This window comes from Phyllobates terribilis, unplaced genomic scaffold (assembly GCF_046119375.1).
Source record: "Phyllobates terribilis strain yellow unplaced genomic scaffold, ASM4611937v1 Scaffold_5__5_contigs__length_657084704, whole genome shotgun sequence".
NCBI lineage: Eukaryota > Metazoa > Chordata > Amphibia > Anura > Dendrobatidae > Phyllobates > Phyllobates terribilis.
In genome coordinates, this window is record NW_027362765.1 from 137,477,257 (window position 1) to 137,490,486 (window position 13,230).

The 13,230-nt window shown below is 41.1% G+C and overlaps 2 protein-coding genes across 2 annotated transcripts in view; both read right to left on the reverse strand.

The window, feature by feature from the left end:
* Positions 1-13,230, reverse strand: part of VAPB (VAMP associated protein B and C) — a 41,683-nt gene that overhangs the window by 15,339 nt on the left and 13,114 nt on the right. The gene's annotated exons all lie outside the window — the stretch shown is intronic.
* LOC141270957 (zinc finger protein 862-like) lies at positions 1,529-4,314 on the reverse strand. The gene is made up of 2 exons (XM_073681052.1): positions 4,068-4,314; positions 1,529-3,993 (listed from the first exon to the last, which is right to left on the reverse strand). Exon 2 carries the CDS (start codon positions 3,333-3,335, stop codon positions 2,361-2,363), a length of 975 nt encoding a protein of 324 aa, XP_073537153.1. The 5' UTR covers positions 3,336-3,993; positions 4,068-4,314; the 3' UTR covers positions 1,529-2,360.

The following is a 13,230-nucleotide window of genomic DNA, read 5'->3' on the forward strand; positions in this document are numbered from 1 at the left end:
GCCCTTGATTCCGCAAGGACTTCTCATAGCACCCAATAACCTGCAAGCCCAAGATGTTTCACCAGAGGACTTTCAGCTTCCACACAGAGGCGCATCATACATGATCAGGATGGCCCTCAGCCCCCTGTTCTCTTGACTTGGGTGTCTTTCAGTACATATTGGGGACAGAGAGTCAGTGAATTTGTCCAATCCACAGTTCCTATTGCTTATAATGGTGGGGGACCCTCCTCTGCATTTCTGTGCCCTTCCTCACCTGGGTATATGGAAGGAGGCCCACATGAAACACCTTCATAACATGAAAGGGTATGGGAAGCTGTTAAGAGCACATAAGTGCCATTCCAACTAGGGAGGACAAGGAAAACTGTTTCCAGATTGGAGTCTACATATAAAGCAGAGACTGCTTCCATAAGAGGGAAGATGCAACAGTGAACAGAAAGTGATATCAATGGAGCTACAAATGCCTTCTATTACTCAACAACTGAATGTGAATGAACAAGCCATTTCTACTCAATCATATCAGCTGATTACAAAATCCTCACGAGATGGTACCACTACCCATCAAAAGTTACATGCTATTTTCTCTTCCGTCCCAGACACATACTGGCGATGTGAACAAGGAAAAGGCACTGTGCTCCACATTTGGTAGAAACCCAACCAAAACCTTTTTTGGAAGAAGGTATTCTCGGCATACCAGCTAATCACAGAGGAGGTAGGGTAGTAAAGAGCCCTCAAATAGCTCTTCTTTCCATCTTAACCGCTTCAATAAGCTACCAAAAGAAAGATATTCTCCGATTTCGCTTAACGGCCCGTTCTGTGATCCCACAACACTGGCGGTCGTCCCAAGTACCCTCCATGTCCAATTAGTACTCAGAAATGGTTGGTATCTGCCAAATTGAAAATTTGTCTGCTGAAAACTCTGGGCATTCAGAAACTCTGGAGCGCTTAGAATTTGTTTCATGACTCTACTCTTGGCCAGAACCGGGTTGGTGCTGTGAGAATATACTCTGTGTCCTCATCTTACCTCTCTTCTCTACCTTTCTTCTTTGGTACTTCTTCCCTCCCCCATTTTTTCTTCTTCTTCAAACTCTATCCTGTGAAGGTTTTTCTTATGATTGATTCTTTTATAGCAAGAAACATTACCATTGCCTATTTTGTCATCTCTAAAGTATCTGCTTCATCCTCTTATGATGGTCCAGCATGGCCATTTTGCTTATGTCAATGCAAGAAGTTTTCATTGCTATCTCATTTTAATTATCTGCAAAAGTTGCCCTTTAATAAAAAGATTCAACACACAAAAAAAAATTGTTTCCATTACTGTTTTCTCAGGGTAAAGACATTAAAGCTGCGAGCAGTGAAATATGGCGTTTTAGTGAAGGGAAGGAGCAGTCTAGATTTCTCAGCTGATTGTCTTGTGACACTTGTAGGACAGGTTTTCGACAACGTATTACATTTGCAAATGTACTACACCAGGGGTCGACAAAGTTGTTCAGAATCTAGGAGCCAGAATTTTTTTAAGCAAACTTGGTTTTTAATTTAACAAAAAAAACATTACAAACGTTATAAACAACATTTTACTTTTAAAGATAATAAATATTATATTTTGATATTTTAGATTTTAGGCAACATTCTAGTGTTTTTCACTTTGCTTTTTGTGGCCATGAACATGCCTTGTGATTTTAGAGCTGAAGTACCAGTGGTCCACAGCCTTGGCAGGATCAAACGCCTTCACAGATGGCCCATTCATGGTGATCATAAACAAGTCACTTAAACTTTCTTCTTGCATCCTTGATCTGAATTTATTTTTGACCATGTTCATCAAACTAAATCCTCTTTCACAACATGAGGTTGAGACAGGGAGCACCGCCACAATCGACAATAGGTTTCCCAGAACTGGAAATCTCTCGGTGTTGGAGAGTGCCAAATCCAGAAGCTCACACAGTTTCTTTCCTTTTCCAAGGACCTTAAACTCATACCACTCATTGAGGAGTGAGTGAATGCATTGGTCATCACTTTCAGGTGGAGATAGCTGTTTACGAAAATGATGAGCCAATGCAGTAATCTCAACCACACCGTAGTCTTGCAATGTTGTTCCTGCTGGCCAGGCAAAGGTGTCAAACACTGCGGTGGATCTTTCAATATTTATATCACTTAGAAATCGCACTGTCAAGTATTTAACTGCATGATTAATTAAATTAGCTTTTTCCTGCTGAATTGATGCAGCTACAGTGTTGCTCAGTCCATGTAGCTGTACATTTTGAAACAGTCCTTGAAGAGATGTTCCTGAGACAAATCTGGCCTCATGTTGTTTTGGTGCATCTCTAAGTGAATTGATTGTTGAAATTGTGCTTTTCACATGCAACTCAATTGTGCTTAAAAAAAAGCTCTTCCCTTTGAAATATAAGTGACAAGTTTTTAAGAATTTCCAGATAGTCCAGTAGAAAATGGAGCATGTGAACAAATTTAAAATCTGTGAGCTTTCTCAGTAAACCATGGGCAGCTGCAGAGGCACTGTCTTTTTCCGCAGCCACACTTTCTAGGTGGATTGTCACGCATTTCCAGTCTTTGACAAGTGCAGACAGAGCACCGACTTTGCTTGCTACCCATCTGACATTATGCAAGTATTGGAATTTCAGAATTGTAAGCTGCAGGTTTTCTGCTACTTGCTTCAGCTGTCGCATTCTCTTAGGTGAGTATTGATAAAATTGGTAGAGTTTCTTTAAAATAGAGTCAAAATCATCAATTAATTTAGCTTGTTTTACTGAACTTAATACACTTAAGTTCAATCGGTGTGCAACACAGTGAATGCCAATTAAATGACTGATGTTTTGGCGTATTTTCTGCACCAAGCCATTTTCGGTCCCAATCATGCTGGCAGCACCATCTGTACCAATGGCAATCAAGTGACTTGAAGAAAGCCAGCCTACAAGACCAAGTGTTCTAAGTTCTTCTGTGAGCGCTTCTAAATATCCATCTGCAGTAGCCATTTCAAGAGGAGAAACAGAAAGAAATACTTCTTTGACCCTGTTGTCCTTGATGTACCTGACATACAGAATCAGTTGTTCAACCCCTGCTTTGTCAGTTGAGCCATCTAGCATCAAGCCGACATATTTTGCCTCTTTGAGCTCACTGATTAGGTTTTTCCTGATTATTTCTGCCATATGGGAAATGAATTCTTTGCATCTTTTATCATTTGCATATTCCTGTCGCACAGCACTCCCTAATTTCTCCGTCAACTCTAGCAACCCTTCAAAATCTGTGAAAGGTCTGTTGTTTTTGGCAATATAATAGGCCACATTAAATAGAATGGTCATATGTTTAAAAATGTCTTCATCCATTTTCCTTATACAAGCAGCCAATGGAGTAGCTTCTGGAGCCAACGCTGCATGTTTAGCCTCCACACAATTTAGATGCTGGAGAGACTTTGCTGCTTTTTGAAGGTTTCAAGTTTAAAGGGTCCTGAAAATCCTTTTACGATCCTAGATGCTTGGTCAGCAATGCCAGGGAAGGAAGCACAAATCTCGCATATAGCTATACCAGTTGTATGGTCAAATTTAAGCCATGCGAGTTCTTTACACCACTCTTGCCTAAATCTCCTGGGTCCAGCAGTTTGACAACGGCTTGTTGATGGGGACTCCTCTGCTGGTGGGTCAACTCTTGTTTCTTCAGTTACCTGTTGCCCGGCACTTTCTACCTGTTGCACTGCGCTTTCAAGAGAGGTCTTTGTAAAGAACGGTGTCATTTTCAGTTGCTTTTCATTTTCTGGTATTCTCTCTGTTGCTCTGCGCTTCATTTTTTTCCTGAACCCAGAAAAGAAAAAAAAATGTGCACTTTGCTCTGCTATGCCAATTATAACTTACACATGATCTCTTTACCCTTCTTTGTCCGAGTGGACGAGGCAGTACTCCGGCTTCGTTCTCCCGGCGGCACCCGACTTTGTTCTTCCAGCAGCACTCCGCAGTCCGCCATATAGTACCCATATAATAATGGGATACACTGTGAATATACTGCCATATAGTAACCATATAATTACAGCATATACTGTGTATATACTGCTATACCCTACTTACAAAAAGATTTAGCAATGTAGGAAACTCCATTCAGTGGTGGTCCAGCAGGATAGGGTCTCTCAGCACTTCTAGAGAAGATTAAAAATCAATCTGCCTTATTATCCATATATTTTATTTTCTAACCATAAGAAGTTTCAAATCCTTTTTTGTAGGAACAACACTTTTCTAAATCAATGAAACAACATACTCACCTTAAATGTTTTTTGGAGGGAAAAGTAAAGATAAATTGTTGTTCCGTTTTTTTCTTGACATTTTGTTTTCAATTTTTACGAATGCTTTAAAAATTGCTTTTTAAAAAAAAATAAATAGATGTCATTACATTTATAAATTTTTTTATATTCTCAGTTTTTTTCTCAGAAAAATCAAAGAAACTAATTTTTTTAAAAAAAATGCCTGTTCCGTTTTTTTGTTGACAAACTGTACATATAGACCCCCTCACACACGGCGTCTCCCCGGGGAGCACGGCCTTTGTATGTACTTACACAGGTAGCGGGAGATGAGAACGGGCCCCCGGCCACAGCGATCCTTCCCCCGTAACCCAACTCTCCCTGTCCAGTCCCGGAGCATAAGGGGGGCGGAGCAAAGTGGAGAAGGCGGCCTGAGCGATACTATCCCTGCTTCCTCCGATTGGATGACTCCGTGCAGGAGGTGGGATTGGATTGAGAGTATTTTTTTTTCTTCTCAACTCCTCAAGCACCAGGCAACATTTTCTAGGCGCCAGACAACATTTTCTAGGCGCCACTGGCGACCAGGCGCCTGGGTTTGTCGAGCCCTGTACTACACATCACAACCAGAGTGGGCCTTCTGGTGGAAGTGAAGTGATAGATCATCAGCTCTCACTTCCTCTGAATATAAGTGATTTTTCCAAAGATCGGAAGAGTGAAGCCAGCGTTGACTGGCCGCAGGGATCACATGACATAACCAGAGCAGACTCTGCTGGAACAGCGCCACCTACTGGAGGCGAGTATAGGTGATGTTATTTTACGGAGGGTAAACATAGGGATTGAGAGGACAACAGTGATGGTCACAAGCCTTGGGTGCCAGACCCTCTGTGGTTGCTGCTTCAGTTTGATCACTATGTACAGTGTATGGAAAGACAGCAATAATAGTAGACAGACGATTTAGGAGGTGGAAACAAGGCTAAGAAAAATAAGCAATTCATCATTAGTCACAATATAAGAGGACGCAGGTCAGTAGAAAACTAAGGAAGAAGAAAACCCATCTGTCATTAGTACAGGACCAACATATGTATCCAAAGAATATCAACACTGGTAAAGTCTAAATATATACCAAAGTCTTAAAGGGACTGTCAGCATGATTTTAACATATGGAAGGAGTGGTATGGCTAAATAAGTGACTTTTCACGAATAAAAAAAACACCTCTTTTGTAGAGATTCAAAGTGACAGTCATGAGAAATCTGCAGTAGACCCCATGTTCAATTAAGGATGGAAGTGCACAGGGAGAAGTAGTCCAAGTGCAGTGACACGCCCCCAGTGCACTTCCATCCTGATATGCATATGGCTTCTAAATTAGATTTCTCATGACTCACATCGGATCGCTACAAAAAAAAGGGATCATTTTTAATAGGGGACAAGCGCTAGTCATACCACTACTTCCATATGTAAAAATGGGCTGACAGGTTCTCGTTAAAGAAACACTCTGGTCAAACATGAAAATTACATATTGTAGCATCATTTGCCATCTACATGAGTCTAGGGCTAGTAAATGAGTCAGACATACAGTACAGACCAAAAGTTTGGACACACCTCATTTAAAGATCTTTCTGTATTTTCATGACTATGAAAATTGTACATTCACACTGAAGGCATCAAAACTATGAATTAACACATGTGGAATTATATACTTAACAAAAAAGTGTGAAACAACTGAAAATATGTCTTATATGCTAGGTTCTTCAAAGTAGCCACCTTTTGCTTTGATGACTGCTTTGTACACTCTTGGCATTCTCTTGATGAGCTTCAAGAGGTAGTCACCGGAAATGGTCTTCAACAATCTTGAAGGAGTTCCCAGAGATGTTTGGCACTTGTTGGCCCTTTTGCCTTCACTCTGCGGTCCAGCTCACCCCAAACCATCTCGATTGGGTTCAGGTCTGGTGACTGTGGAGGCCAGGTCATCTGGCGTAGCACCCCATCACTCTCCTTCTTGGTCAAATAGCCCTTACACAGCCTGGAGGTGGGTTTGGGGTTATTGTCCTGTTGAAAAATAAATGATGGTCCAACTAAACGCAAACCGGATGGAATAGCATGCCGCTGTATGATGCTGTGGTAGCCATGCTGGTTCAGTATGCCTTCAATTTTGAATAAATCCCCAACAGTGTCACCAGCAAAGCACCCCCACACCATCACACCTCCTCCTCCATGCTTCACGGTGGGAACCAGGCATGTAGAGTCCATCCGTTCACCTTTTCTGCGTAGCACAAAGAAACGGTGGTTGGAACCAAAGATCTCAAATTTGGACTCATCGGACCAAAGTACAGATTTCCACTGGTCTAATGTCCATTCCTTGTGTTCTTTAGCCCAAACAAGTCTCTTCTGCTTGTTGCCTGTCCTTAGCAGTGGTTTCCTAGCAGCTATTTTACCATGAAGGCCTGCTGCACAACCCATTTATAAGGCAAAAAATCCCACTTATTAAACCTGACAGAGCACACCTGTGAAGTGAAAACCATTTCCGGTGACTACCTCTTGAAGCTCATCAAGAGAATGCCAAGAGTGTGCAAAGCAGTCATCAAAGCAAAAGGTGGCTACTTTGAAGAACCTAGAATATAAGACATATTTTCAGTTGTTTCACACTTTTTTGTTAAGTATATAATTCCACATGTGTTAATTCATAGTTTTGATGCCTTCAGTGTGAATGTACAATTTTCAAAGTCATGAAAATACAGAAAAATCTTTAAATGAGAAGGTGTGTCCAAACTTTTGGTCTGTACTGTATAATAAAGAGTTGTCAGTTTTCAGAGAAAATTGGGCCACAGGGAAAATTTGCTTTAAAAAACAAAAGGAGCATTACCTTACGATCAAAGTTACATCAGAGAAAATCCACCCAATGGAATCTCCACTGATCACCACAATGAGGGAACCCAGTCTCCATTGCTCAACTCCCCCAAAGGCCGGATGAGTCTGATATGAGAGGTGGCCAAGCATGCATCTTACCATTCCATTCATAGTCAAAGGCACTGGCAAAAACAGACGAGCAGAGACTGGAAAACTGGAAATGATGATTACCCACCGTCTCACCTCACAGCTAGCATGCTTTATGGGTAGATTTTTACCTATGTGATTAATTAAAAAAAAAAAAACATGTGCGCTTTCCTCCAAAAACAGCACCACATCTGTCCATATGAGGTACCTGCATTGCAGCTCAGTACTATTCACTTATGGCTGCAGTACTAGACAATTGATGGACAGGTGTGGCGCTGTTTCCGGATGAAAGCAGCAATGTTTCTCTAATCTGGGACAAACCTTTAGGCTAAGTGCACACGATGCGTATTTTGAAGCGAAATTTCCGCTTCATTTCCGCATGTCCTTTTTCCTGGAAAACGCATGCGGAATTTGGCATGCGTTTTTCGCGCGTTTTGCACATGCGGAATTGCCTTGCGGTTTCTACTGCATTGTAGATGGCAATTCCGCATGCGTAAACGCACAAAGAATTGACATGCTGCGGAATTTTCCGCACAACAAAACGCTGCGGAAAATTCCGCAGCGTGGGCATTACAATTGCGGAATGCCATAGGGGACCATGGCAGAAGGCTAACATGCGTAATTCATGCGTTTACGCTGCGGAATTTTCCGCACAAAATACGCATCGTGTGCACATAGCCTTAAACTACAAGAGAACACCTTAGTAAAAAAAAAAAGTCATATAGATTACCTAGACAATACAGTCAGCCAGCAAAAGGAATGTGGCTCCAAAAACCTTAACATATCGAAACCTGCCAAACTAGATTTTTAATCTAAATCTCCATGATCTCTCCAAGGACACACTATCACTTACAGGTCATCAGTTTTCCAGTTGGATCAATACATGAATGCTAGTTTAACCGATCCTTCAGAAAGTACTAAGGATATAGAGAATCCAAAGCCAATTCAGCTTCCTCAGAGTGAGGCCATAGGATAGGAGACCGTGAGGTATGGATAGGATAGGAGACCGTGAGGTATGGAGCCAAGTTCCTCCTTTAGATCCTAAAGATATCTCACCCTACTTCTACTGCAAGCTATGGACAAAAGCATTGGGACATGCCTTAATCACAGATCTTTTATTCAGTCTCATTGTCACAGATGTATAAAATCCATCACCTAGCCATGCAGTCTGCCATTACTAAGCGGGGTCGCTGAGTACTGAGGAGCCATCCATAAAAGTCACCAACGCTCTGCTGACTCAATAACTGCAGAGTCCAAACTTTCTGACATTCACATCAGCACAAAAACGGTGTACTGGGAGATTTATGACATGGGGTCCATTACTGAATAGCTGCATGCAAGCCTTACATCACCAAGCATAATGACAAGTGTCGGATGGAGTGGTGTAAAGCCCTCACCGGAATCTGGAGCAGTGCTAACATGTCCTGTGCATTGATGGATCACACTTCTCTATCTGACATCTCATGGATGAGTCTGGGTTGGTGAATGCCAGGAGAATGTTACCTGCCTGACTGCATTGTGCCAATTGTAAAGATTAGTGGAGGGATAATGTTATGGGACTGTTTTTGCAGAGGTCGGCCTACTCTTCAGTTCCAGTGAAGGAAAATCTTCAGTATACCAAGACTTGTAGCTTCCATCTTTGTGGGAACAGTTTGGGGAAGCCCTTTTCTGTTCCCCATGACTGTGCCGCAGTGCACAAACAAAGCTCTATAAAGATATGGTTGGGGGGAGCATCAAAAATCTTTGGGAAGAACTAGAACAGCGATTGTGACGAGCCTTTCATCCAACATTAGTGCCTGACATCACAGGATACTGAATGAATGGCCAAAAATGCCCACAGAGACCACCAAAATCTTAGAAAGTGTTCACACACGGGAATAAGCTGTTAAAAAAGGACCAACTCTATATTAATGCCTACAGATATAGAATAGGATGTCATAAAACCCCTGTAGGTGTAATAGGGAAGAGGGACAATATTTTTGTGTATAGCGTGTACGACCCAATCCCATAAGTAGCAGACTACCTATGGTGTTAGAGAATGTCTACTTAACTATAGAAAAAAGAACAATGTTTGGGAAAGGAAACATTTCTTACTGACAAATGACCCTCAGCAGGGACTCGTGAAATGGGTTGTATAGGAATAGAAACATGTCTGCAGTTTTCCAAACACAGTGATCCACAGGTTGGGTGAGGTATTGTAGCTCCAATAATTTCAACATAGCTTTTTTTTTTAGAAGAACGCAGAATGATTTTACGTTCCTAAGACACCCTATGAATCAGAGAATAAGGACCTCCTGTAGGTACTGGGTGCTACATTATGCCATATGGAGAACTTAAAATCGGACAGGCTCCAAGCACAAGATCTGAAACCCATCGGGGCAGCCCCAACAACATATCAATGGACGACAAACCCTAAAGGTTACACTCCAAGCTCTCATATCTATGAGGGATTACACAGGAGCCATGAGCTCCACTTTAAACCCCTTTTCTGCCCACCTCAGCAATGTCAGTCCTATTTATAAAGCTGGAAATGGTCTCCCACTGGATATAGCACCTTCTAAATTAGCTGCAAGGAAGAAAAAAAAAAAAAAGGACTCAAAGAAGGTCAAAAGAAATCAATGCAAAACACCATCCAGCGAACGGCAATATACCAGATGTGTAAATTATTGTGACCATGCGCTTGTTGCAGCCATTGTTTTAAATAATGAAATTAGGACAATTTCCCCTTATGTCACTGACTCGGCTTCTCTCTGGAGGGGATGAAGGCATTACAGTATGTATCAGTTAATAGTTATAATAGACACAAATACCAGTCTGGGTTTGAGCGGTGTCTTCATTGCAGGGCGATAGTATGGAGTGTGATCATGCAACTTATCAAGGATTTTGGATAATTTCTTACATTTTTGGTGACCATGTAATAATCCATAAACTATACAGTGTGTGCGTCAATCAATGTTTCTGATCAAGTGATAATTTTCTACAGTGATAATCTATATGTATATGTTCACAGGGAGTTTTTTTGTGGTTTTTAATTCAGATTCTGCTCCACAATTCACATTAAAAACGGTTTAAAATCTGCTTACAACTCGTTTCCAATGAACTTGAATGGAAAAATGCCCCTATAGAGCACGTCATATATATTATTTTTTTTATCCACGTGTTAGGAACAGCTTTCTGGTTAATTTAAGGTTTTTTTGTTTGTTTGGTTTTTTTTTTTTTTTACACACAGTTTTTATTGTGCTTTTTGATGCATTTTTGGAAAGTTTTTTTGCTATAAATGTGAAAAAAACACCCTATTGATACACTTCATGGTATAATTAAAAATACATCAATAACCAAACTGGAGACAAGTCAAAAACTGTATTCTCTTACAAAAATGCGTAAAAAAAAAATCATTTTTAGAAGTAGTTTTTAGACATTGATTTTATAGCAAGAAAAATCTCCATATGAAATACCCTAAGGTTATGCGCACATGGTGTCTTATTGCCTGGAATCCACCTGAAAAAGCGCCCCATAAAATGAACATTGATGTGCTCTATGTCAAAATGAAATCTCAAATGAAAAAAAAAAAGATCCACATGGTTACACTCCGTCTTTAAGCGCACCGTGGGCGTGAGTTTTGATAAAATCATACCCACAATATTTGAACTGTTAAACGTAGTTGGATCAAATTCAGGAACACAAATGCCGGAATATAAGACAACGGTTAAGAGGCTATTTTCTAAGTGATATATATATATAGCTATAGACACACACAATACATACATATCGGATTCCACAGTGGCGATATGGCGGTTTTCACACTTCATAAATACTCGCGGTCTGATCTCGCACATGCTGTAGCATGATAATAAAACACGCAGAGTAATGTAATTAGCATGGACGAGGCTTGGCTACAATTACAGAGGTTGGCAACCGTTGCAAGTTTATTTATACGAAGGCTTCTTTAGAAAGGCTCCCAACGCCTCCCCCCATCGCTCCTTTATCTGTCAGCTAGGCTCACCCAACCTTAGCGAGGTAGGAGAGAAACAGGAGCCCAGTCTGGGAAACAAAAGCCAGAAATTTCATTTTACAAGAAGCAGGTAATGACTGAGCAGCAAGCGCTGGGGAGAAAAAATGTGCCACTTCTTCTGCCCATTGCCACCAATCCATGTAATGCCAGTGCTCGCTATGTAATCTTACATAATCCATTCCACCGTGGGCCCTATGTCAACATTGCCTGCAAAAAGACTTTGCCTTGTTACCAATAGCAACCAGAGTCCGAGCAAGTACCCAAAGTCCTGAACTATGGAGCCCTAGGTAACGTGTGTTTATCGTCACATCGAGGAGGCAATCTCCATTTTGCACCCTATTATACCAATATAGTAATGTGGGAACCAAATTAAAGGCTTATTCCTATCTATAAACAAAAGCAATTTTCTGCTTATTAAAATATTCAGTGGTTTTTATATATTAACACTTCTGTTTACAGCTCATTACCTTGGAGACCAACCATCACCTCAGAACAACCAAACATGTGCAGCGCATACAAGCTCTTTTCTATTGAGCTTGCAAACACCCTTCTGAAGCTGGCCAGGTTTGTTGGCCCACACCGTTACCTCCCAATCCCGGCCAGCTTCAGCGCAGTGTTTACAAGCCAGAGAGCAGCGGTGGTCGGTCTCCTAGGAAATTAGCTGTAAACAAAAGAAAAAAAGTGTTGAAATTTTAAGAACGGCTGCAAGTTTTAAACAGTAGTGAATTGCAGAAGAGCTTGTTTTTAGGCTTCGTGCCCACTATGTGTTTTTCAAGCATTTTTGCAGGGAATTTCCACAGTGAAAACGCTGAAAAAACGCTTGGTAATACGTGCCCCATGGTCCCCAATGATAATCCGCATGTGCTATGCACATGCTGGGAAATTTCCGCTGCGGGTTATCATTGCGGAAATATCCGCAGCATGTCCATTATTTTTTGTGGAAACGCAGCGTAATTGCTGCCATTGACTTGCATTGAAACGCATAATATCCGTATGACTACATGTGCACATGCGGATATTAAGCGATTCAATGTGCGGATGGTACCCGGGTCTGGAGAAGAGGAGACTCTCCTCCAGACCCAGGTAACATAGTACCTGTTAAAAAAAGAATAAAATAAAAAATAAACATTATACTAACCGACGTCAGCGGTCGCGTGACCTGTCACATGACTAAATGATGTCATGGAAGGTCCTTTTACACCATCATGAGCCACCGGGGTTCCAGGGCACACCGAAGAGAAGACCGCGGGCCATCAGAAGGCGAGTATAATGTTTTTTTTTTATTATTATTATTTTTTACCATTTTTATTCTTTTTTTAACTATTAACTTGGTCACACTATATAAATCCATGCAGGTAGTGTGACCAAGTTGTCAAACACTTTTCCAAGTGATGCTAAAAATTGCTTGTAAAAGCGCTTGATAACCCGCATGCAGAAATGCCTTAAAAAATGCTTGACAAACGTTTCTACCTGACAGGACAAACGCATGTAAAAACACATGTAAAATCTGCAAGCGTTTTTCCTGCCAGTGAGATGCAGAAAACAAATCAGCAGCATTTCTGCATCGTGGGCACATAGCCTTAGAAGAGCTATTTGACAATATCAATCTATACAGATGGGAATAACCCTTTAAAGTCACTCTTACTTGTTACTGGGAACCGATGCACTCACTATACAAGACCCAGTATAATGCAACTATTAGATTGTACATGGAAAAATGACATGCATGTCTGGTCAGTAGTCAAAAGGTTGCATCTGATGAGTTATACAATTTAAAAGGGATATGCTTTGGAGAGAATCAAAAAGTGTATAGTGGGACCAATTGCAGAGTTGCAAAAACTTGGAGAATGTTACAGCAAATTGCTGCGGTTATGGGCTACATGATTTTTACCCGATGTCTGCAATTTGCGGTGAAGCATGTTCTTTTAATGTCTGCGGCACGGCAGCTTAGCCCTATTTAAATGAAGCTGAGTTGTAGCACCAGACACCACC